Source organism: Lottia gigantea, assembly GCF_000327385.1.
Source record: "Lottia gigantea unplaced genomic scaffold LOTGIsca_3, whole genome shotgun sequence".
NCBI classification, from domain to species: domain Eukaryota; kingdom Metazoa; phylum Mollusca; class Gastropoda; family Lottiidae; genus Lottia; species Lottia gigantea.
In genome coordinates, this window is record NW_008708986.1 from 6,054,950 (window position 1) to 6,081,857 (window position 26,908).

The following is a 26,908-nucleotide window of genomic DNA, read 5'->3' on the forward strand; positions in this document are numbered from 1 at the left end:
TCATTCAATCTGGACTATGAATTATAGCATATGAGGGGAAAATTTACTGCGCCTTATGAAATAAAACATACATTTTTATGTCATCAAATCTGATCAGCCGATTGTTGTCTGAATATGTAATTGTTATTGCACAGTGATTGTATATAGTGACCAGTTTAATTTTCTCAATGTTGTTGTATTGTATTATATTGTTATTATTTATTACAAATTAAATTTCATAATTGTTAAAATTAATTCTTGTATGACGTCCTAAAAGCAAAGAACCCCCCCCCCCCCCTCTCCCTCTATTTGGAAAGTGGTTTGTACTTCCTCTTAAATTTTTAACAAATTCAAGAATGTGATTTTTATACGCTCATACCACCAAATATGTGCCAGAATGAACCACATCAGTTCGATTGTTTTGAAGACAGATCTATCAGACGCTCCCGGATGCATCCACATAGGTGTAACATTTTGAATTCAGCTTGACATTTGTCTGCCCCCTTTTGTACCCAAGTCTCCGGAAGCTGTCGCCTTAACTGGCTTCATCATATTGTTCACTTTTCATAATGACAGTGTTTCTCTTTAGACACAAATTAGTCCCTCCTATACGGCAACGAATTTTTGCAGGTTTACATACTACAAGCTGCATCCATCGGAGTCTTATATCCTTCTTTTCTGCTCTCAATAGAGCTTATCTATACGATCAGTACCGTGCAGCGTACTTCGATAAATATTTCTCCTAAGACAGCAGCATTTCTCCCATTCCTTTTGTTTTGTTGATTCAACATGCAACACTGCCATAGGTTGACTTGGAAAGATTTCAGATATTAATAAAGTGAAAGCAAAATGACTTAAGATATTTTATTCAATAACACAACAAATATAGTACACATTGAAAAACAATTCATATACAGTTTGGGGAATCCAAATATATAGCTTTCTGTAATTTGCGAAAATATAGGTCTTTTATTCATTGGATTTTATATATTTAGTATTGTAATACATGTATATACAGTCATGTAATAAATAGATTCTAAATCTTCAATGTTGCTATTGTGATGATTAAGAGCAAAAAGGCAAGATTGCCTTGGACATTAAGGATCATGAATCATGTGACACTTTGCGGAATAACAAGTAAATAGGAAATGATTCCATATCAATTAAGGATATAATCTTGCTGTCCAGGACAGAGATGAAGATGCTTTGTACCCTGTTCAAAACTGATTCAAAATATCTATTTTCCATCTCTCTGCTGTAATTGTATTTTTCTAAGACGTGTACAAAGAACTGTCCATTTCTCTAACCACTCTTTATAGGTCTGTCCATTTTGTATAACCCATGGAGTTGTAAACTGTGCTGGTTGCTCTATCCTATAAAACATAGAAAAATATTCATTAGTGTTCATCAGAAAATGTAGATTTAGAAATATGATTCCGTTTCTAAAAGCAGATCTAGAAATATACTTTCTTTCTCAATGCAGATTCTTTTCTAAAAGCAGATCTAAAAATGGTTTGTTTCTAAAAGCTGTTCTAGAAATATAATTCCTTTCTAAATGAAAATCTAGAAACATTATTTCTTTTTTATTAAAGCAGATCTAAAAGTATGATCCCTTTCTAAAAGCCGGTCTAGAAATATAGTTCCTTTCTTAATTCAGATCTAGAAATATAACTCCTTTCTTAAAGCAGGTCTAGAAATATAGTTCCTTTCTAAAAACAGATCTAGAAATAAAATTCCTTTGTAAATTCAGATCGTAAAATATAATTTCTGTTTAAATGTAGATCTAGAAATATAACTCCTTTCTAAATGCAGATCTAGAAATATAACTCCTTTTTAAATGTAGATCTAGAAATATAATTCCTTTCTAAATGCAGATCATAAAAATATGATTTCTGTCTAAATGCAGATCTAGAAATATAACTCCTTTCTAAATGCAGATCTAGAAATATAAATCCTTTTTAAATGTAGATCTAGATTCTAGTAGTATGATTCCAATCTAAAAGGATTATACTCACCAAGCCTGTATGTCTTCTTTAATTTGGCTACATTCAGCTAACCCAGCTTTTGAGGTGGAGATAGATTTCTGTAGAGCTGGTAAGAGTTTCTCTGACTGTTCTTTATCATGTTCACTAACTTGTTGACATAGGTCTGCAAATAAAACAATTTTAAATATTCACAAAAACTATTGAAAGCATGGCGGAATCCTTTGATTTTCACTTTCTTCCATCAAAATCTGTTCAGGGTTGTGCCTTTTGGACAATAAAGGGTGGATATTTGTGGTTCCAGTAGTACCCCCAAAACATGGTCAGATTATGATGCCACTGTTCGAATATTTTTGATATAATTACATCATAATCTCATCATAAGAATATTGCAAAAGTTATAAGTATCTCTATATATATATTAGGGCATGAAAATTTCCTTTGAATTGAAGCATTTTTAGAAATTAAGGCTTAAAAAAAAATGGCACAGTGTTTTGTATTGAATCAAAATAAGTGCAAAAACTCAAAAAAAAAAAAATTCTGAAATTACAGTGTCGACAGCAACTGCAATAAAATCAAGCTTGGTGCAAAAATTGAACTGTGCACTGAAAAATCATTCCCCCCTCTCCACCCAAATTCTATATTCTTTAGAATAAAGTATGAAAATAGTGCTGTAAGAAATTTGAACATGTGCTATTTATACCAGCCACAAGATCTTGTATCAATACTGAAATATAATTCAATAAGATAACATTTTATTATCTAAACCAATTGAAGAATTCTTCATTAACAGAAGTATTGAGGATACTAAAGATAGCTTGTACACATATGAATAAAAATGACCACCTTCCCAACAATATCATAGCCTGTAAACAAGATGTATAAAAACAGAGATTTAAGATATCTTTCATGTAAAGTTGGCAGACAAGTACATGACTTGTATAAGTTAAATCTGTATTACACCCTTTGTATCATGATATTCATACATGGATTTGAGATAAATACGAGCAGGAAAACTGAATATTCATTTTTTTTTTTTTAAATCTTAGCTTCAACAATAAAAATCGATGATCAATACTATTCATTTTCTTGACTAGATCAATTTCTGTGCCATGATCTTTGTTTGACCAGTATGTAATGTGTATTTCACAAGAGTAGGGCCTACCTGTGATATTTTCAATGGTATCAATTTTGTCTTTATGAGGTCCATAGACTCTTTGACTGGCAGAATCCTGACTTTCTACTAGATGATTATAATGGTTGATATCACTCTTTAATTTCTCACACCAAATCAATAAACATTCTGGAGCCTAAAACATAAACCATATAATTGTGAATATAGTGCGCACCATTTCTTACCCTCCAATATATCTGGAAAAATCTGTTGCCACTGTAATGATTCACACCTCATCCTGACGAGAAAAAACGCATGTTGCAACAATGCAAAATAATCTTAGCCAAATCGGTGTCAAAATATTTGATGAATATATCATGAAATATTGAATAGAATGGAGTTTATACTTTAATATACCTGATTGGTTAATGAAGACTTGCAATACCAGACTGTGAAATTTTACTATGTTAGTGGCAATATATCATTAAATGGAGAATTGAATGAATGAAATAGAATTTTACTTTTAATTATGCTCCTGGTTAGATAAATGAAGGCTGGCAATGCCATGCTGTGTGCATGAGGGAAATTTTGCCATGAGAGGGGAAATATAGCATGTCATTAAATGGTGAATTGAATAAATGTAATAGAGTTTTACAGCCAACTTTTATGCTCTTTATTAGATAAATCAGACAAGTAATGCCCTATGGTGTGCAATGAGGGATATGAGATTGCTCCAAGCATTATCCTACAAATTTTCACTGTCAAAGGGTTTTAGCTTGCAAAAGCTGAAGGATGGTTCAACAGATCAATTTTCAAGACATTGTTGTAACAAATGTTTCACTACAATGCTTACCTTATATGGTTTAAAGTGTAATAACTGTAATAATTCTTGTAATGAACGTCTAACTGACATACATTCAGGATGGTGGAAGTGATTTATTGAAAGATCTAATGCTGATACTCTAGTACCACTGAAAATAAATGAATAAAAATTAAAATTTATTGAACTGATTAAAATAAAAAGAAAATGGAGTTTTATTTCTGCAACTTTAGCAAGCCATTAGCCATTAAAGCAATTCCAAACAGTGTACAATGAGGGAAATTTGGCTAGAACAGCACTTTCTATATCCAACTGTCACGGGTTCTGTAACATGCACAAGCGTTGGTTTAATACTCAGGTAGAGACAAGCTAGAAAGTTTATCTATTATAACATTATATGTATTATACTTACTTATCAAGATGTAGAAACATTAAATAAGGTAGAGACAGGCTAGAAAGTTTATCTATTTATAATATTATATGTATTATACTTACTTATCAAGATGTAGAAACATTAAATAAGGTAGAGACAGGCTAGAAAGTTTATCTATTTATAACATTATATGTATTATACTTACTTATCAAGATGTAGAAACATTAAATAAGGTAGAGACAGGCTAGAAAGTTTATCTATTTATAACATTATATGTATTATACTTACTTATCAAGATGTAGGAACATTAAATAAGGTAGAGACAGGCTAGAAAGTTTATCTATTTATAACAGTATATGTATTATACTTACTTATCAAGATGTAGAAACATTAAATAAGGTAGAGACAAGCTAGAAAGTTTATCTATTTATAACATTATATGTATTATACTTACTTATCAAGATGTAGAAACATTAAATAAGGTAGAGACAGGCTAGAAAGTTCATCTATTTATAACATTATATGTATTATACTTACTTATCAAGATAGGTAGAGACAAGCTAGAAAGTTTATCTAGTTCTAACATTATATGTATTATACTTACTTATCAAGATGTAGAAACATTAAATAAGGTAGAGACAAGCTAGAAAGTTTATTTATTTATAACATTATATGTATTATACTTACTTATCAAGATGTAGGAACATTGAATAAGGTAGAGACAAGCTAGAAAGTTTATCTATTTATAACATTATATGTATTATACTTACTTATCAAGATGTAGAAACATTAAATAAGGTAGAGACAGGCTAGAAAGTTTATCTATTTATAACAGTATATGTATTATACTTACTTATCAAGATGTAGAAACATTAAATAAGGTAGAGACAAGCTAGAAAGTTTATTTATTTATAACATTATATGTATTATACTTACTTATCAAGATGTAGAAACATTAAATAAGGTAGAGACAGGCTAGAAAGTTTATCTATTTATAACAGTATATGTATTATACTTACTTATCAAGATGTAGAAACATTAAATAAGGTAGAGACAAGCTAGAAAGTTTATCTATTTCTTGTTGAACACGACTTTTTAAACTATTAGAAACAGCTACAGTAGTAGTATAATGTGATGATAAAGATTTCTCTATATAATTAGTGTTCTGAAACAGTAAGAACAAATGTTTTCATAATAACTACAGTATATAAACTTTCTGGAAAATTATATGAATTGGATTCTACTTTTCTGACGCTATTGAGCTAATGCAGTTTGTGAAATATTGTCATAAATGTGGTTGCTGTTGAATTTGCAAAGACTGCAAGAGGACCTCCTGTTTTTCTATAACAGTTTTCTGTTTGACTTTTAATCTGAAATAAGATATTTATAGCTAAAATTAATCTTTATCAGCAGAGAGTGTACTTATAGAGATCACTATACATAAATTAATTTTACTTCAAATTCACTCATACCTCAATTTTCTGTGTTTCTAATCTTGATTGAGCATTTAAATTCTGTTTTACTAATCCTCGTATCAAATTCTGTTTTTGTTCCTAGAAAGAAAAAATAACACATAAATTAAAACAAGCGGGATGCAAAGCAAAATACGCTAACTCATCCAAATGAATTGACAGTTAGACTGGGTAAAATAATGGAAATAATTTATCATTGTCGCTAAGATTTTCAGTCATCTACTACTAGTAAAAGTAAACTCTTCCGTAAAGTTTCCCTTCAGTACATAACTTACCCACAATAAACTATAATAACCGATCAAATCAAATTCATATCATCAAGACACAAAAATAAACCATGGAATCAAAAATTTGGACATGCTTTTTATTTAATATTTAGAAAATTACTGACAGACTGAGGCAACACAAGTTGTTCTCAACCTAAACTTATATCAGAATTGACAGAATGCTTTCTTTCGTGAAACAAATATCATATTCATTACCTCCAAGAAGTTGTAGAACAATCTCAAAAATGTATGTAGTATCCTAAAGGACATCTAAATAGTTATTATCAGTAAAATTTCACAAACAAGAAAATCTTTAAAATACTTACTGTTAATTCTTTAAATGTTTTGATTTTAAAGAACTTTGATTGCAACACCTCTCTTTCCTGTACACCTTTATTTATGGCCTCTCTAAGCTGTTCACATTCTGCTAGTAAGGAATGTAGACCAGCTCTATCTGCTGATAACTGAAGGTTAGTTTCAACTAATGTCCTACAAAAAGCAATACCTGATATTTTAATTTTAAGAAGATTTTGTCCATTTACTTTTTGTTCTCACTTTTCAAGATTATAACTGTAACATTTGCTCTGAGAGAAAATCTTTTAACATCCAAATTAAACTGACATCAACACTGTAAGTTTTGTTTTTACATCATGCAAATAGAAGCTCAATTCCAAGGGTTTATGACACATATCAGATGGTAAAAAGAAAACCCAAATATGATAAGGTAGTGGGTCAAAAAATAACAGCACGTGATCGGTAAAAAACCTATCAACGTACCATGAAATTGGTTAAAATTACCATCCCTAAGACAGCCCAAGTAAAATGTTTGTGAAGGCCACACAAGCAAAATATCTGTGACAATAAATAAACACTCTTTTTCTAAATACTAAATTTTCTGGAATCAGAAACCACAGGCATCAGACGTGAAAGGGGCAAGAGGACAGACGTCAGGTTTCCTCTTTTAAAATTCTACAGACTAGAAAACTTCCTTAGGTTCTCTTTAAGGTATTTTAGTCATTTCATTTTGACTTAAGAAGGTTTCTGTATATTAGGCTTCTGTTGACTCTTTATACCTACCTAGCTAGTTTTAATTCCCCTGGTCTCTGTTCAAATCTCTGTACCAATAATTTATCTATAGCTTTCTTTATTTCATCTAATCTTTGACCACCTCTCCACGCCTGGTTCTTATGTTTTTCAGCTTCCATAAATCTCTTCACATGTAATAACTGACTTTGCTGAAATCAAATGACAAAGATGTAGTCTTATTTTTTTTTTTAAACAATATTTATTCAAGAATTACAAATATTACATACATATATATGGTAGTTACTTCAAATTACCAAGAAAATCCATAAAGGCCATAAACTACAGATAATCAAAGATTTATTCCATAGCCACAGGTTGTATCATGGTCCAACTAGTACACAAGAACCTCAATTGTTATAGTGTTCCTTTCTTACCTCTAATAATTGTCTAACACTGTGTAGAGATGAAGAAGGTAAAGAAACATCAGTTAACTCCCCTTTACCATACTGAAATCTAGACATTGATATAAGTCAGAGCAAACATACATTTATACAAGTAGTAATGCCCACATTATCAGTCTGGCTGATCAAAAATGAAAGTGCGTATTGTAAAGAAATATCTTATTTGATTCTAATGGTCAAGTCAAGCCATGAAAAAGTGCACATAATTACAATATATATATTTTACGTCAACAAAATGACTGTCATTTTGTTGACATAAAATATATATATTGTAATGCATGAGTAAAGGAGCCTGGATTGAGCATGAACTTCACTTGTTAACATGATAATCTTATTCATCTGTATGTTACTTCAGGGTTTTTATTGTCTTTTATGTTTGTCATCTATGTGTACATCAATAGATGATTATCATCATGTATGGTTTACACATTTTAGAACAATTCAACAATGAACACAAAAACAAGAGCATACAACTTTATCTTGGTGTAGTGTAAGTTGTAATCAGCACAATAAAAAGTGTTTGTTTGATCTGTGTAAAGAAGTATTTATTCTACTTCAAAACTAAATAGTGCTACTGATGTCACCAGGCCAGTGTGGTTTCAAAATGAAGTTGAAGTAATTAAAATAAAAATGACTTATACCTCAGGTTCTCAGCATCTTTTCTAATATTAATCTTATTTGTTTTATCACGTACATTTAGTGATGAATCTTGTGTATTGACTATCAACCCATTAACTATCTGTATAGTTAGAAACTCTGATAATACCTTCTCTACTTCACTCCATAGGTGATCTTTCCTGCTCTGACTGCAATAAGAACATTTTTTAATTTCAGGTACTAAGCTCAGGGTTCATATTATTGGATTACATAATGAAATATGTCAAATTTTTCAAGGCATGTAATTTGCTAAAATGGATGAGATTGTCATACTAGGTCTCAATTTGGAAATCTATTTGATATAATGTTGACAAAAGACATGGGAATTGATATACTTTAGATTGTCCTAGACAGGACAAATTCAATTTAAAGTAAAATTTCAAATCACAATATTAGTTCAAATAATATAGATGTCTGTCTTCATGAACGTAATATGAGTCATTATATACCAAATAATGTATATAATACTAAAATATTGTACTAATGTTAACAAAATCAAATTCTGTCAAATTACTATCATATAGGCTTGTACAAATCGGTAGTCCTATTTCATTTTTTTCTATTATTTAATACTCCCTTTGTTCAACAATATACTTACAAGACTGTCTTGTCTGAAGAAAAATTTCCTTTAAATGTATCATGTAAAAACTCCTCAAACTTTTCACAACTTTCTCTGACATTTTTCTGAAATCAAAATAGAATAGAGTTTATGTTCTACACTTCTGTTTGGCACTGTGCTAATCAAGAGAGATAACTCTGAACAGAATTTATTTCACCATCTGAATGACAAACATTTTATTCACGTCAGTGCCTCCATTATTATCATTATTCCTAAATTAACTTTAGTAGGGCTGCAACGAGTCACCGATGAATCGTTGAACCGCGATTCTTTCCTTCTTATTGATGCATTGCGTTGGATAAAAATATAGTGACGTATTGGCACGATTATTTCTTAGCCCCCTATAATAACATATGACACAGAATCCTTGTGTGTATAAGAAATTGTGTCATGTTTTCATTTTCCAAGTATGATTTTCACATTAAAATTTGCAAAAATTCACTTCTGACTTTAAAAATTGAGATTTTTTGCACAATTCCTTACTTCTAAATCTTCTCAAGTGCTTAATACTGACCAAAATTGTAAGTAATTATACAAATTTATATTTTTTCTCTTTCCTTCTCACATAATGAATCATGATATCAAAATAATCGTATATCGTTGGATGAGTATCGTATAGTGTATCGAATCGCAACTTCAAGATTCATTAGCAATTATTATGATGATTTAAAAAAAGATTAAGAATAAAAGGAACAATAATATTAAAGGACCTAACCCCACAAACTGTTTCTAGACGTTTATCTGGTTGGTCACTCGATTTAGTTATAAATAATGGTTCACCACTTACATCAACTCTGCAATTAATATCACAATATTAACTATCTGATCAAAATACATATCTAGCGAATTATTCCATTTTCATTCATGATCTGATGAAATTCTTATTTAAATTGTGTTAAAAACAAAGAATCATATTTGGTAAAAGAAGTCACCCACAAAAAATAAATCAAAACATCATCTCCATCTGCATAATTAGATTACAATACGAAAGCCAACAAATGGATTATGAATATACAAATCCAGTTGAAGTCAACTCCAGTTGAAAGTATCTTATCTGCTATGATTTTGTGTAATAGCTCTAGTTTTAGAAGTATATACTTACTGTGTATTTGTGTAATAGCTCTAGTTTTAGAAGTATATACTTACAGTGTATTTGTGTAATAGCTCTAGTTTTAGAAGTATATACTTACTGTGTATTTGTGTAATAGCTCTAGTTTTAGAAGTATATACTCACTGTGTATTTGTGCAATAGCTCTAGTTTTAGAGCTCTAGTTTTAGAAGTATATATTTACTGTGTATTTGTGTAATAGCTCTAGTTTTAGAAGTATCTACGTTCTGTGTTTCTTGTGTAATAGCTCTAGCTTTAGAGGCATCTACTCACTGTGTATTTGTGTAATAGCTCTAGTTTTAGAGGCATCTACTCACTGTGTATTTGTGCAATAGCTCTAGCTTTAGAGGCATCTACTCACTGTGTATTTGTGCAATAGCTCTAGTTTTAGAGGCATCTACTCACTGTGTATTTGTGTAATAGCTCTAGTTTTAGAGGCATCTACTCACTGTGTATTTGTGTAATAGCTCTAGTTTTAGAGGCATCTACTCACTGTGTATTTGTGTAATAGCTCTAGCTTTAGAGGCATCTACTCACCGTGTATTTGTGTAATAGCTCTAGTTTTAGAAGTATATACATACTGTGTTTTTTGTGTAATAGCTCTAGCTTTAGAAGTATATACATACTGTGTTTTTTGTGTAATAGCTCTAGCTTTAGAAGTATATACTTACTGTGTATTTGTGTAATAGCTCTAGTTTTAGAAGTATATACATACTGTGTTTTTTGTGTAATAGCTCTAACTTTAGAATTATATACTCACTGTGTATTTGTGTAATAGCTCTAATTTTAGAAGTATATACTTACTGTGTATTTGTGTAATAGCTCTAGTTTTAGAAGTATATACTTACTTTGTATTTGTGTAATAGCTCTAGTTTTAGAAGTATATACTTACTGTGTATTTGTGTAATAGCTCTAGTTTTAGAAGTATATATTTACTGTGTATTTGTGTAATAGCTCTAGTTTTAGAAGTATATACTTACTGTGTATTTGTGTAATAGCTCTAGCTTTAGAGGCATCTACTTACTGTGTATTTGTGTAATAGCTCTAGTTTTAGAAGTATATACTTACTGTGTATTTGTGTAATAGCTCTAGTTTTAGAAGTATATACTTACTGTGTCTTTTGTGTAATAGCTTTAGTTTTAGCATGTAATTTTTCTGTAAAATGGTCGTAATTTAAGACAGTTTCTTGACATTGTTGTGAGTAAATCTCTAACAGACTAGATTTCTTCTCTAGATCTTCTATATTATCTACAGCTTTTCTATATTCACTCTCTATAAGTAGTAAATAAAATGAAAGTTTAAGATTTTTGTTTCCGTACCCTCTGCAGACAGCACATTTCTAACTCTGTGAGATCTCTAATTAAGTCAAAGGCCTTTAGCTTTTATCTTTCTCATCTGACCCTCTGGTCTTGGTTTTCATGTCAGCCTCTCTGATTGACATCACTGAGAGAGACATAAGTGAGGTTAAGAACATTTTGAAAGTACGATCTCTTCTCATGTCTATAAGCAACTATCTCTCCCAAAAGTGACATGTAGAGATTTTATAATTATATACAGGGGCCTTTTTCTTGAAAACTTTACTTTATTTTAGTGTACCAGTCATCTGATTGGTCAGTCAAGAAAATGGAAATTAAATCTAGTCTGATTATCTAATCAGATCACTGTATTTCAGAAAATCTGGATTTGATCTTAACTAAGTTTTGCGTGAATAAAGCCTCGAACAAAATAACAGATTTCACAAATATTGCCACAAACACATTCTTCGAAAAAGAAAAAAAGACATCATACCTGTTTTCAAGATATCTCTTTCAAGTCGTTTTAAATCATTTTCAAGATGGCTGACATCAGATATTGTATTTGTCAGTTGTCCTGACAGTTGAGTCCTTTCCTCAAATAATTTCTCCTTCTCTTCATTAAATTGTGAACCAGACTGAAACTGTACTGAATATTTATTGTGGGTCTGCTTGCCTTTTCTGACCAGTCATTAAGGAATAAATTCAATATCAAACATATCTAGAATAAATATTGGTGGATATTTACTTGAGCAATGCCCAAGATCATGTGATTTGGTGGATTCAAACAACTGTAAAGTTTCACTGCTTGACAAAAGATATTGATTCAAAATAATGAAAATAAGTATAGATTAATTGATAATACAACACAGCACATAACTCCCTAATGAAATGAAATCAATGGGGTTTTACATCCTACTTTTCTGCACCATGTGGGCTAATGAAGACAGCAACACCAAGCAGGACACTGGGCTGCGGTTTATAGTTCCATCTGAACGACTAGATGCTTTTTCCATGTCAGCCCTTGTACCTGCATCACTGACAGGGAGAAATGAGGTTGGACTCAATCCTGAAGACAAAAGAATTAATTTTATCAATCACTGCAGTATAAGCTTATTGAGATTAATAGAAAATACAGAGAATTGCCAACGACGTAATGTCTGTAATTATAATACCCTGTCTCTGATTACTGAAAATCTTTCAATAAACTTTAAAAAAAACTTGTAAATGAAATACTTGTTAATGCCAAGTCTACACGGAAAATTTTTAGTCATAAGATTTGTTGAGAGACATGGAACTGAACAAAAACAATCAATAGTTATAATGGTATAAAACCTAAACTATCAATTATATCTTCACAAGCAAGAGTCAAAAAGTTTTTTCTACATTGGCCCTCTTTATGCTGGGATAATAAACTAGTAGCCCTAATTTGCTATCTTAAGACAAGCTTAATTCATATACCGGTACTTTATAAAAAAAAAAATAAGCCAAATAACATTTGTAGTCAAAAAGGATACAGAGCTAGATTTCCTTTTACTTTCTTTACAGTTCTAAAAAATAAAATAAAAACACAATATAAGCAAGTCCTAAAAATGAAAACCCTGTGCTACTAATTCACAGATCTCAACAGAAAGAGTTCTAGTTCCAGTAAGTCCAAAATCACTATCATTTGACTTGAAAGGAAGCCATAAAATGGTTTGGTTTTTCTGGGTCCCTGCTCAGTTTTCGTGAAGATGTACATGTTATATTCACATATTGTTTGTTCAATGAAAACAATGCTGAAGGGTCTGGCAACAGGAACCACAGATATCAGACAGGAAATCAGAAATCAGATTGCATTTTATTTTCATACATTGAATGAACAATAAAAACCATGCCATATTTAAATTATTGCTCCATTAGTTGATTTTGTTTTTAGAAAATTTGTTGAGAGTGATGTCTGACAATCATATTTATTATGGTAACTTACTGAACAGAATATACATTATCAGTTACAAACTTCCAGATTTCTGCCATAGGACCTCGACATATACTAAAAAGACATATCAGCAGATTTAGAAAATGCATCATTTAGAGTTGATTCAACTATAGCCTATGCAGTTGGATTTTTACACAGTTCATACTGTACTTTGCTTTTGCAATAACAGCAGAAATCATTTGAAGAATCAAAATCTTTTTGATCCATCCATCGGATCCATAAGATGCACAATCTGTAACATATAAGTCATCTGTTTGGGGTTCCATTTGATTAACTAGACCTTCATTCCAAATTGAAATAAGATATCACCATTCTTTCATTGATATTATATCTATCTCTAGAAAAGTGCAAATAACTTAACTTACTCTTTAAAATCTTCATAGACAGGAAGTTTAGAATTGATGTATTGTCCTTGTGGATGGAACTGCATTTCTTTCATGGACCATGTATGTAACTTATGAGCTATATCATCAACCATATCTGATTTCTTAGCCATTTCTCAGAATTCAAATGTTGTTGCAATGAACGCTGAAAGTAACAAAACAATTAATCCCAATGACATTGATAGGATATTGTCTTCCTTTCTTAATAAATGTGCCTAATCTCTGACTACAATGTTTACTGAATTGAATTTTGGCAATTATTTTCCTATGAATGGAAATATCAATTACAATACTACTGAGAGTTAAATTTAATTATTGTCACTAGAAATATATAATTTTGATTATCAATTATCATAATCGATTACATGTCATAGGAACATTAAAGCAGTGTACCAGTGTTAACAAGCAGGCCTAGTTATCTCATAGTTTCCCTTCAGCACGTAATTTACCCACAATAAACTATAATAACCTCTAAAAGCAATAAAAATATTCATTATATTATAAGCCTACTTCTATTACTATTAGGCTAGTTCTGTGACACAAAACTAAATTTTGACATTTTATTAAATTAGTTAGTATTTACAGGGGTTATTAGTTGAAATATTTAGATATCAATTGATTATTCGATAATCAATCTGAACTTGTTGGTAATCAATCCAGACCTAGTCTACTGGGAGTAGGCCTATTAAGTCTTTGGCCACTTTGAGTTGATGAAAATATAAACTCATTTGAAGGGTAAATTTACAAAAAGTGGGTCATTTTCTTATGAATTTTCTGGGAAGAAAGTGTGTCTATTTCAAGTGAAGAATCATTGAAGCTATGATGGACACTAAGACATTCTTAGACAAATACCACACAGTTGAAAATTTTATTTGATTTCAATATGAGAAGAAAACTACAATTCAGAGCTAATGTAGTCAGAGTTGATCTATATTGATTCCAGTCCTACTGTCTGTCCAATCGCATACCACAGATATCTATTAATTAAAGTCTCTATCAAACAATCATGATATAGGCGTACACTTGTATGTAAATTTATACAAACCTTACACATCTACACAAAATATTTATTACTTATATTTCCAACACTCCGCGCAAATGTACCACGACAGTGAAAAACGTACTTCAATTACAGAAGAGCAAAGCTAAGGGACGTAATCTAATTGATTTTTCGGACCACAAATACCTTGTTCAATTACTTTCAGAGATGTATATTGTAAGGGCTTTCTATGGGCTACACGGCTCACTACAAAAAATAAAAAATCAAAATGTTGGTTGTACACGTCGTGGGACAAAGTAGACCTAATAAAATCCTTTGCAAAAATTTTATTACTAGTAGGCCCTATCGAAAACGTTTACTACTAATATATATTAAATCCTCGGCAGTTATCGAAACCATTGACATACTATCGACTAGACCGGTAATTCATTTGCCATTTGTTTCCATGTTAAATCACGAAATTCAACCTTCTATAACTTTTTCAGAAATCTCGTTGAAAACTTTCCAATATGTCACGTGAAAGCCTTGCCAATACTCAGTTTCTGGACGAAACTTAAATACATCATGACCATGAAAATCTTGAGCAAGCCAAACTGAAAGTAGACCACTACATTTTATCCACATCCGCTTGACTGTTACTGCACACAAACAATATTGACATAGTTGAATCGTCATTTTCGGCAGTTGATTTGTGTCTTGAGTGTACATGTCTTTAAATAGTTATCAGAAGTAAGGCTACTAGAACAACTATATAATATAGCATAACCCCTTCAAACATATCTCGAATTCGAAATTTAATTTCGATTTCGATTTCAATGTATTTCTTTTCAATGTTATGGCTGAATCTCAAGAAAAGACGAACCGTCATTTTTAAGTTTTAATTGCGAATAGTTCTGGATAACATGACAGTGAATTGTGAACAATATAATTGATTAGCTTTTTTAGTTAAAAAAAAAAATTCTCGTTTCCCGAAACTAAGTAGGATTGCTAAAACAAATGTTAACAGCGTTCCTTTAACATTGTCTGTTTACATTTTGATATTAATAACAAGGATATAACAATGAATAACAATGGTAAAATACAAAATATTAGATTTAAACCATAGTGGAAGCTTTTTGGAAATTCTTTTTTTACCAAGTCAAGCACTGTCTTTTCTTTTCATTTTAAGTATACCAAAGAGATATGTGAAATATAGAATGGCCTAACCCTAGCTAACCCTACTTGCCTTTACCCTCATTTTAACCCTTTTGTAGCCATAAGCCCCCCGTGTGAGCTTTTCCCTAACCAATTTGTGTCAAGCACTGTCTTTTCTATCATTTTAAGTATACCAAAGAGATATGTGAAATATAGAATGGCATAACCCTAGCTAACCCTAATTTGGCCAAAAAACCTCCAACTAAACGGCCCTTTTCAGGGCCATCCAAATTCTCTTAAAAGAATGAAAAAAGTCTGTTTCCATTAACAATCCACATTAAGTTGATAAACTTGAAATGAAATAATAAACAAATCAAAAAACCCTACTATGAGAAAATTGGCCAAAGCAACCACTGCACTGAATGAATGGATGAGTAAGCGAGCGAGTAGCCTTTACCCTCATCTTAACCCTTTTGTAACCATAAGCGAGAAAGGTAGATCTTGTCTATGGACCATTAAGGCCCCCCGTGTGATCTTTTCCCCAACCAATTTGTTTTGAGAAGATGCGCAACGAAGTGCTCTTTCATTTCATACGCGGAAATCATATCTTTGAACAAAATAGGACGCCTTCCTGAGCTAACACCAATTAGCCTGAGACTCAAAGTGCTGTAACTGGCAAGATAGGATAGGAAGCTGAAATTTGGAACACAACGACCTCAGATGGGTATGTACCTGCTGTGCAAATATCAACTTTACATCTCTGATAGTGTACGAGCGGTAGCCTGTCAAAGTTTTGGCCTTCACTCCAACCAGTGCAACTAGACTGTATAGGCAGCCTGCCGACCCCCACCCTGCACTAAAATGGCCATAACTCAGCCAATTTTCACCCGAGAGGTACAATTTTTGTTTGTAGTGAAAGCTTATCATTTCCTCCGTCTATTTCAGTAGAAAACAGAAATTTGAAATTTTTTCAAACTTTGGAGAAATTCGACTTTAAATTTGCACCCTTGATTTCAAGAGGAAAATCGCTTATATTTTGGTCTGGGGAAAAAAGTCTGAGACTAAAAGTGCTGTAACTGGCAGAGTTTTTGAGATAGGAACCTGAAATTTGGAACAAAACAACTTCAGACGGGTTTGTACCTTCAGTGTAAATTTCAACTTTACGCCATAAGATGTATTTCACTAATCAATTTCGCCTTCTTTAAGTCACGTGCAATGTAGCACAAGTAAACCTAGCCATTCTGTCTTCCAACTACTGTCCTGTTAATAACTTGAAGTCTTGTCATGGTTTTCTACATAAAGTCTTACTATTAACCTTGACTTGTTGTTGATCAACGTGGAACGGGTTATGTCCTAACTAACTGGCGTGGTGGCAGAGTTTTCTTTCGAACTTACATCTCCGAAAGAATCGCCGGAAACATCCTTCTACCAACGAGAACAACCCTGAACACGCTGCGCATATATTGCGATCAACAAGACTGCCAAGAAGGGCATTAAACTCAAGGTTTGGTCTTTAACTTATAGTATATTTCACAGTCAGCCACGGCTAATTCTCACAGGGCTCCGAAGCAGTGGTGTTTATCAAAAAACGAAACAGTCAACTCCTTCGAAAACTGGAGGCAAAATTTGCTGTATTCGCTATCGCTAGACACCAACTTCGCCCCTTTTCTAGTAGCCGGAAGGACATGGGGTAAGAGGTCAAGAAATTCACCCCGCAGAGGTTTCACCGACGATGGTAACAGCATCCCCAAAGCATCAAGAAGAACAGCAGACCAAAAAGTGACCATGTTAGAATTGATGTTGGGACAGATCGCAAATTACTGCCCGATAATATCCCGCAATTCTATTGTGAAAAATTCTACTTCTTTTGAATACATATGGCAGTTAATTCGTTACATTATGGCTTCCAATCTACTGGAGCTCACTTTATTGACTTTAACGATATCCATTTAGAATCTGATGAAAAGGCAGAAGATCTTTACCAACGCCTATCAGCTTTTGTTGAAGATAACTTACTACGACAAGGTGGAAATATCACACATCATGGTGTCGACGTTACCGAAGATGAAGAAGCCTCGCCAACATTGGAAAATCTGGTGGTACTAAGTTGGTTGAGACTCATCCACCACGACCTGCCCAAACTTGTGAAACAACGTTATGGCACGGAATTGAGAACACGCACTCTTGCTTCCATAAAACCTGAAATCTCCCAAGCTTTGGAATCTCTGCTTCTCGAGATCCACACCAGAACTATGCGAACAAGCACAGGTGACCAGTTTTTATTTTCTAGAGGCAATCCGAAGGCTAGCAATGGGCGAACCACAACCAAACCTAACCGAGCAACTAAGGTTTGTCCTAAATGTCAGCAAGCTAAGCGACCATACTTTAATCACTTTTTAAGTGAGTGTCGATTCTTACCCGACCAAGATCGTAAATTCTTGGCAAAAGCTAGACAGATCACGAAGGTCGTGGACGATACTTCTGAATTTCCTCAGGAAGAAAATACTGGCCCTTCACATTCGGAACCGGCAACAACATTACGTGTACAAGTAAGACAATCACCTTATCTCAACGCATTCTATGCCCACCATGTAGCACACATCACCATAGATAGTGGTGCTACAGGAAACTTGATTAGCCATTCTACCGTTAAAAAATTCGGCATCGTAATGTCCAAAAGTTCCCAGTCAGCACGGCAGGCAGATGGCCAATCACCACTCAAAGTCATTGGCGAAGTTATATTATATTCACTAGAGATGATAGATCTTTTACATTTGAAGGAATGGTTGTATAGTCACTTGACGTTGAAATATTAGCTGGGACACCATTTATGGAGATTAATGATGTGAGTGTTAGACCTGCGAAACATCAAGTAATCGTAGGTGATGATTTCATTTACAGTTACGGTTCCCCCGAAAAGAATTTGAGTCAACATACGATTCGCAGAGCGCACGTACTGCGCGCTCCACCTCACACTACCACTATTTGGCCAGGGGAATTCATTGAAGTTGAAATCACCCCACGGTATTATAGACGAACCGGAAATTGCCTTAGAACCACGTGTTATATCTAGTAATTATTCTGACATTTGGCCACAGCCCGATCTATTGCAAGTTGTTTCCGGAAAAATCAGGATTCCCAATATGTCTTCCTCTCCTAAGATCCTAAAGAAAAATGAACATTTTTGTCAGGTCCAAAGAGTGATGATCCCAAATGAGTTCACAGGTCCTTCCTTGAATGTTCAGACTTTGAATTATAGAGCAACCGAAATCCCGGAAACCCCCTTTTCCGATCAGGTTCAGGTTGACCCGGATCAACTCTTATCAGCTTCCTCTAGGGAAAAATTTCGTGAGTTACTAAAACAGTATGACACTGTCTTTAGTCCCGAATTTCCTGGCTACAATGGACAATCGGGTCCATTTAAAGCAGTCGTCAACATGGGTCCCGTCCAACCTCCACAACACAAGGGTAGAGTACCCCAGTATTCGCGCGATAGGCTTGTTGAACTGCAATCAAAATTTAACGAACTTGAGCGAATGGGTGTGTTTGTCAGAATTAGAATTGGTATAACTGTCGAATACGTGAATCCGTCCTTCTTAGTTAAGAAATCGAACGGATCGTTTCGTCTCGTTACTGCTTTTGCCGATGTTGGGCGTTATAGTAAGCCCCCACTGTCGCTTATGCCGGATGTTGACACCATTTTGCGCTTGATTGCCCAATGGAATTACATCATTTCCACAGATCCCACGAACGCGTTTTACCAACTACCCCTTTCGAAAGTGTCCAAGAAGTACTGCGGTGTCGCTTCACCATTTCGTGGCGTTTTTGTGTATGCACGGTCTGCGATGGGCATGCCAGGCTCAGAAACTGCGTTAGAGGAAATGATGTGTAGAGTATTGGGTCAACTAACCGAAGAAGGTCGCGTCGCGAAACTTGCCGACGATCTTTACTGCGGCGGCGACACAATTGAAGAGTTTTACGATAACTGGTCAAGGGTACTAGCAGCTTTGCACAAAAAACGATCTTAATTTGTCAGCAAAAAAAACCACTGTTTGTCCAAAATCAGTTTCATTACTAGGATGGATCTGGGATCAAAGTAGTATTCGCGCGAGCACTCACAGAGTATCGACACTTGCGACATGTTCTCTTCCCGAAACCGTACGGGGTATACGCTCCTTTGTCGGTGCCTATAAGGTCCTGGCCCGCGTTATATCAGGGTGTGCTGAATTGATTGGACCCCTTGATGAACTGTCCGCTGGTAGACAATCGAATGAAAAACTTGTTTGGTCTGATCACCTCAAGTCGGTTTTTGAACGCGCTCAATCCGCAAAACAATTGTTCTACCGCGTCCGGATGACGTTTTGTGGATCATAACAGATGGTGCTGTTAAGGATTATGGTATAGGCGCTACCCTCTATGTGACAAGGAGTGGAAAGCAAAGGGTCGCCGGGTTTTTTAGCGCTAAACTATGGATCCCATGTGAAATTGAGGCAATATCGATCGCCGTAGCCACTAAACACTTTAGCCCATTCATTATCCAATCAAAACATCAGGCGTGTATTCTAACTGATAGCAAACCTTGCGTTCAGGCGTATGAAAAATTGTGTCGCGGCGAATTTTCCATAAGTCCACGCTTATCCACGTTTTTATCTATAATTATTCGTTACCAGGCTTCAGTGCGGCATTTGGCTGGCTCCGCAAATGTGCCTTCTGATTTTGCTAGCAGGAATGCTCTACCCTGTGTTACTCCTTCTTGTCAAATTTGCTCATTTGTAAATTTAACGGAGGATTCGGTTGTTCGCCATCTTTCAGTGTCTGACATTCTTAAAGGACAGGGTAAACTTCCCTTCTGTAACCGTTCTTTGTGGCTTGATATTCAGGGGGAGTGTGGAGATCTCCGTCGTGTGCATGCTCGTCTCATACAGGGCACTAGACCATCAAAAAAAATTAACCAACGTTAGAGATGTCAAACGATATTTAAATGTCACCACAATTGCTAAAGATGGACTTTTAGTTGTACTTCGCGTAGCACCACTTCAGGGTAGAAGAGATTGTATTGTTGTTCCCCGTACTGTATTGGACGGACTTGTGACTTAGTTACACATACAACTTGATCACCCTTCCTCGCATCAGTTAAAACAAGTAATGAGTTGCCAGTTTTTTGCTCTTGACATGGACAAAGCCATTTCGTCTGTCACTCAAAACTGTCATCAATGTGCTTCACTTAGTAGGATTCCTCGAAGCGTCAAGGAACAATCAACGAGTGATCCTCCTGATGCTATTGGAATCAACTATGCATGTGACGTGATCAAACGATCTGGTCAGTTTATCTTTTTGCTAAGAGAATGTGTGACTGCCTATACTGCTGCTTCATTGACGACGAGAAAGCCGAGACTTTGCGTGATGCACTGCTGCGGATGTGCATCGAGCTTAGGCCTTTAGATGGGCCCTATGCCGTTGTTAGAACTGATCCTGCCCCTGGATTCAAAGCGTTGGTGAATGATCAGCTTCTAAGGCAACAACGTGTTTCTATTGAAGTAGGTCGCGTTAAAAACCAAAACAAAAACCCCGTCGCAGAGAAGGCTGTGCAGGAATTAATTAACGAAATTCTTCGCCAGGAACCTATGTGTGGAAGGATTACGCCACTAATTTTGTCTCTAGCTACTGCCAGCCTTAACAATAGGATTCGCTCATCTGGATTGTCTGCTCGTAAAATGTGGACCCAACGTGATCAGTTTCAGGCCCATCCGATTCCTTTAAATCATTTGGATCTTATCCAGAGTAAGACGAATTTGCGCTTAAAGAATCATCAATTTAGTGAAAAATCAAAGGCACCTTATTCTAAGGTATTGCAAAAAATAGATGTGTGTGTTGGTGATTTAGTGTATTTAATTTCGGATGGTGATAAATCTAATGGTAGAAATCGTTATTTGGTTACAAGTGTGGAAGGACAATGGTGTTATGTGCGAAAATTCATAGGCAATCAGCTTCGTAAAACATCTTATCGTGTTAAGATGTCTGATTGTTTTAGAGTTGGATCATGTGATAAACCCGACGATTCGATTGTGTCCGAATCCGACAATGACTTGTCTGACGACGAATTAGACACCCCACCTTTATCCCAATGTGTCAGTCCACCTATACCACCAGATATACCCAGTGTGCTGTCGACTCCAGCTGATATCGTGGATCCACTTGCCGTTACCTTACCGGAACAAAATATGTCTTTAGAGGAACCAAGAAGATCCAATCGTGTCAAGAGGTTACCACAGAAATTTAATGACTTTGTTATGAATTGATTATTATGTACATTTATGTGTTTAATCTTTGTGTGTATTAGTATAGAGTCGATAGACAGAGGGTTACATAGTTTCAATTTCTTTTCCAAAAAAAGAAAAAAAAAGTCACGCCATAAGATGTATTTCACTAATCAAATTCGCCTTCTTTAAGTCACGTGCAATGTAGCACAAAGCAAGTAAACCTAGCCATTCTGTCTTCCGACTACTGTCCTGTTAATAACTTGAAGTCTTGTCATGGTTTTCTACATAAAGTCTTACTATTAACCTTGACTTGTTGTTGATCAACGTGGAACGGGTTATGTCCTAACTAACTGTCGTTACATCTCTGATAGTTTTCGAACGGCAGCCTGTTAAAGTTTTGGTACTCACCCCAACCATTGCAACAAGACTCTATAGGCGGACTGCCGACCCCAACCCCCTCACTAAACTGGCCATAACTCGGCCAATTTTGACCCGAGAGGTATAATTTTTCTTGCAAACAAAAGTTGAACATATCTTCTATCTATTTCAGTCGAAAACAGAAATTCGCATTTTTTAAAATCTTTCGGAAAAATCGACTTTGAAGTTCTCCCCGAATTTGGTTATATTTTGGTTCGGGAAAAAATCTGAAACTCAAAGTGCTATAACAGGCAGAGTTTTCACGGTAGGGACTTGAAATTTGAAACATAACAACTTCCGATAGGTGTGTACCTTCAGTGCATATTTCAACTTTCCAGCTCTGATAGCCTTCAAACAGGAGCTTGTCAAAGTTTTGGTCTTCACCCCATTGAAAATGCAGTGCAGAAAGACGCTTAGGTAGACTGCCGACCCCACCCCTGAACTAAAATGGCCATAACTCAGCCAATTTTGACCCGAGAGGTACAATTTTTGTTTGTAATGAAAGCTTATCATTTCCTCCGTCTATTTCTGTAGAAAACAGAAATTTGAAATTTTTTCAAACTTTGGAGAAATTCGACTTTAAAGTTGCACCCTCGATTTCAAGAGGAAAATCGCTTATATTTTGGTTTGGGGAAAAAAGTCTGAGATTAAAAGTGCTGTAACTGGCAGAGTTTTTTAAATAGGAACCTGAAATTTGGAACAAAACAACTTCAGATGGGTGTGTACCTTCTGTGTAAATTTCAACTTTACATCTCTGATAGTTTTCGAACGGCAGCCTGTTAAAGTTTTGGTACTCACCCCAACCATTGCAACAAGACTCTATAGGCGGACTGCCGACCCTAACCCCCTCACTAAACTGGTCATAACCCGGCCAATTTTGATCCGAGAGGTATAATTTTTCTTGCAAACGAAAGTTGAACATGTCTTCTTTCTATTTCAGTCGAAAACAGAAATTCGCATTTTTTAAAATCTTTCGGAAAAATCGACTTTGAAGTTCTACACGAATTTGCAAGAGGGAAATTTGCTTATATTTTGGTTCGGGAAAAAATCTGAAACTCAAAGTTCTGTAACAGGCAGAGTTTTCACGGTAGGGACTTTAAATTTGAAACATAATAACTTCCGATAGTTATGTACCTTCAGCGCAAATTTCAACTTTCCAGCTCTGATAGTCTTCAAAGGAGAGCTTGTCAAAGTTTTGGTCTTCACCCCATTGAAAATGCAGTGCAGAAAGACGCTTAGGCAGACTGCCGACCCCACCCCTGAACTAAAATGGCCATAACTCAGCCAATTTTGACCCGAGAGGTACAATTTTTGTTTGTAATGAAAGCTTATCATTTCCTCCGTCTATTTCAGTAGAAAACAGAAATTAGAAATGTTTTCAAACTTTGGAGAAAATCGACTTTAAAGTTGCACCCTCGATTTCAAGAGGAAAATCGCTTATATTTTGGTTTGGGGAAAAAAGTCTGAGACTAATTAGTATGCACGGAATGATGATGGCATTGGCTGGATCACATGAGGATAAATTGGAAGGTGTTGATGGAGGGTCTCAAACGGAATATTATACAGCGGTGACTAAGATTTTCATCCTTCTTTTGTGATAAACTTATGAAATTCTAATCTAATGATCTCTAGTATGAACATATTTTCCTTGAATATATTATTGACATTATGCAAAGTGTACTACCAGCTGTTCATGCATCGTCGTTTAAGCCAATAATATACATTGGTGTTAGATTTTGGATGATGCTGTTCATGTAAGATATTCATTCTGAATACTACAGTGTCTTCACACCATGACTAGCTACAAAATCACTTTTAAATGTTATCTTGTTATTGTGACAGTAGTGGCCTTTTCTTTCTACTGTGGATTTATATTATCAAAAGACAATAGATTTCAAATAGCAAAATATTTGCCTAAATTTACACAAATTAGAGGTATTTTGCAAAAACTGGATTCTTTGGAAAATTATATCAAGAAACAGAGATTTCAAGTTTCAGGTCAATTTAAAGATTTCAGTGCTAAATTATCTCAGTTTGTTTTAGACAGAAATACCAAACCAAAGGAACCAATGAAGACTCAAGAAGAACCATGGCGGAAATCAAACAAAACTGGTATGATCTTGTTTACAACTTGGATTGATGTTGCAGAAAAGGACATTGTTCACAGGAATGTATTCCGCACGTGGAGGAAGTGGCTACCCTTAATTAAACCATTGTTCTTTTATATCAATGCTTCTACAGGAAACCGCTTGAAGAAGGAGGGTTGGCTGGTGCGCCCAGTCCCCAAAACCGGTTGTGGAGACAGTAATATGCCTATAATGCGAGATATGTTCCTGGATGCTGTAACAAATTATAAAAGTGTTCTGTACGGATATGCCAATGGTGATATCACATTTGATAACGGGATTCAAAAAGCTATAGATCACTTAGTAGAGAGCACTGTGGTCCAAGAAAAACCTGTTTTGATTTTAGTTCGTCGAACGAATGTAGACTTTTCCAATAGCCCAGAATTAGATGAAAATTCAAATATAACTGAAATGTACAACAAAGGAAAAGCTGTAATGGATGGTTCTTCGGACGGTTTCTTTACCAACAAATTGTTTCCGTGGGAGTATGTACCTAATGCAGTGGTCGGAAGAATAGGGATAGGTATGTGGCTTGTGTCATACGCTCGAGCGATGAACGTAACTGTGATAGACATCACCAAAACGGTGAGAGCTATTCATATGACGACCAAGAGTGGAAATTTGGAATCTAATTTTAAAAAGAATGTTCGGTGTAATCATGTAATATATGGTCAACTCAATATAGTTCCTTCAAGTTGGGGATGTGGCCATATACTCTGTGCAGTAATGGAGGTTATTGTTGATGAACATGGAAAAACAGTAATGATACGTAAGAGTCCTAAAAATATGGAAAAGAAATGTTCAAATTGCTATATGGATTTGAAAAAGATTTTACCCTAAATCGCTTGGAATGACAGACAGAATACATTTTGGACAAAATATCGGCATCGAATAATAATGTTTGAAACTTTAATGTGATATTTAGAGGGGCAGTATGCACAATTTTCATTACCAAAAATTTTCATATACCTCAAAATATTCATAAAGTGCCATTTTCATCTACGTATCTACATTAACTACTTAAGGGTTTTGGAATAGGTTTTCATGAACTTGAGCAAAAAAAAATTCGACAAATGAAAGCATCATCAACATCAATTGTAACAAAGAATATCCTAAAATTCCTCATAATATATAGTTAGAAAAAAGAGGAAAATATACTTTTATATTGAAAACACTTATCACAAATTGATTTAATTGATTTATTATATTAAATTTATATGCAGGTGTAACATTTGCTTGTATATCCAAATAAGTTTTTTTTTTTTCAAACGTATTAAATGTAGTAGCTAAATCAAAAATCAAAAATATGATTTTGATACCTTTTAGCCCCAAATATATGTCAGAATGCACCAAATCAATTTTTTTTTAAATTTCCCTTGGGAGAACCCTCTAAGAGGCTCCTTACACCCTTGCACTTCCTCTGAAAGATTGCCGAATCTTGAATCACAACCGCGGCGGTTGCAAATGAAAGTTTGCCCTGCGTCGAAAACAGAAATTTGGAATTTTTTTTATAAGAAAATCGACTTTTAATTTCTCCATTATTTTCAAAATTGCTTATATTTTGGTTAGGGAGGTTGCAAGGTAAGAACTTGAAATTTGAAAGAGGACAACTTCAGATGGTAATGTACCTACAGTGCAAATTTCAACTTTACATCTCTGATAGTTTTCGAACGGCAGTCTGTCAAAGTTTTGGTCTTCACCTCAACTAGTGCAACTAGACTGTATAGAACCGTATAGGCTGTAAATTGATCGACCACCTACCCTATCAATAGCTATAACTCAGCCAATTTTGATCTCTACGAATATAATTTTTGTTGCAAATGAAAGTTTATCATGTCCTGCGCCTATTTCAGTCGAAAATAGAAATTCGGAATATTTTCAAGCTTTCGAGAAATTCGACCTCTGAGTTTGACTCTTGTTTTCAAGAGGAAATGGCTTATAATATGGTTTGGAGAAAAGTCTGAAACTAAAAGTGCTGTTACAGGCAGAGTTTACACAGAAGAAACTTGAAATTCGAAACATAGCAACTTCAGATGGCAGTCTGTTAAAGTTTTGGTCTTCAACCCAACCAGTGCAATTAGACTGCATATGTAGCTTGCCGATCCCACCCTTATACTAAAATGTCTGTATCTCGGTTAATTCTGACCCGAGAGGTATAGTTCTTGTTGCAAACGGTAGTTTAACATATCCTACGTCTATTACAGTCCAAAATATAAATTCGGGATTTTATCAAACTTTCTAGAAAATCGACTTTGAAGTTTTACCCTTATTTTCAGGAGGAAAATTGCTTTGACTTGGTTTGATGAAAAGTCTGAAAATAATAGTGCTGTAGCAGGCAGTTAAGGAAGAAAACAACTTCGAACGGTTGTCCATATTCAGTCCAACTGGCACCTTTACATCTCTGATGTTATTGGAATGTTAACCTGTTAATATTAAGGTCT

At 34.5% G+C, this 26,908-nt stretch overlaps 4 protein-coding genes across 4 annotated transcripts; 3 read left to right on the plus strand and 1 right to left on the minus strand.

The window, feature by feature from the left end:
• Window positions 1–830: 830 nt before the first annotated feature.
• Window positions 831–14,626, minus strand: LOTGIDRAFT_228691 (hypothetical protein). The gene is made up of 18 exons (XM_009057412.1): window positions 14,576–14,626; window positions 13,513–13,675; window positions 13,139–13,201; window positions 12,687–12,719; window positions 11,666–11,850; window positions 10,990–11,149; window positions 9,485–9,563; window positions 8,749–8,834; window positions 8,135–8,299; window positions 7,467–7,545; window positions 7,084–7,241; window positions 6,333–6,495; window positions 5,741–5,821; window positions 5,288–5,433; window positions 3,929–4,046; window positions 3,127–3,271; window positions 1,995–2,127; window positions 831–1,352 (listed from the first exon to the last, which is right to left on the minus strand). Exons 2-18 carry the CDS (start codon window positions 13,641–13,643, stop codon window positions 1,217–1,219), a joined length of 2,061 nt encoding a protein of 686 aa, XP_009055660.1. The 5' UTR covers window positions 13,644–13,675; window positions 14,576–14,626; the 3' UTR covers window positions 831–1,216.
• Window positions 14,627–17,541: 2,915 nt separating this feature from the next.
• Window positions 17,542–18,480, plus strand: LOTGIDRAFT_153535 (hypothetical protein; the record flags this gene model as incomplete). The annotated part of the gene is made up of 1 exon (XM_009057413.1): window positions 17,542–18,480. One exon carries the CDS (start codon window positions 17,542–17,544, stop codon window positions 18,478–18,480), a length of 939 nt encoding a protein of 312 aa, XP_009055661.1.
• Window positions 18,481–21,009: 2,529 nt separating this feature from the next.
• On the plus strand, window positions 21,010–21,963 carry LOTGIDRAFT_153536 (hypothetical protein; the record flags this gene model as incomplete). The annotated part of the gene is made up of 1 exon (XM_009057414.1): window positions 21,010–21,963. One exon carries the CDS (start codon window positions 21,010–21,012, stop codon window positions 21,961–21,963), a length of 954 nt encoding a protein of 317 aa, XP_009055662.1.
• Window positions 21,964–24,134: 2,171 nt separating this feature from the next.
• LOTGIDRAFT_153537 (hypothetical protein) lies at window positions 24,135–25,307 on the plus strand (the record flags this gene model as incomplete). Its single annotated transcript, XM_009057415.1, has 1 exon — window positions 24,135–25,307. One exon carries the CDS (start codon window positions 24,135–24,137, stop codon window positions 25,305–25,307), a length of 1,173 nt encoding a protein of 390 aa, XP_009055663.1.
• Window positions 25,308–26,908: the final 1,601 nt, after the last annotated feature.

What these genes read in the sequence shown, in the direction of transcription:
- LOTGIDRAFT_228691 (XM_009057412.1), bottom strand. Translation starts at nt 13,643, where the DNA reads ATGGCTAAGAAATCAGATATGGTTGATGATATAGCTCATAAGTTACAT. An exon ending in GCTATTACACAAAAGACACA is followed by an intron (nt 9,564 to 10,989) that starts GTAAGTATATAC and finishes TATTAATTGCAG; the next exon opens with AGTTGATGTAAGTGGTGAAC. An exon ending in AAACATTTAAAGAATTAACA is followed by an intron (nt 5,822 to 6,332) that starts GTAAGTATTTTA and finishes TTTTCTTTCTAG; the next exon opens with GAACAAAAACAGAATTTGAT.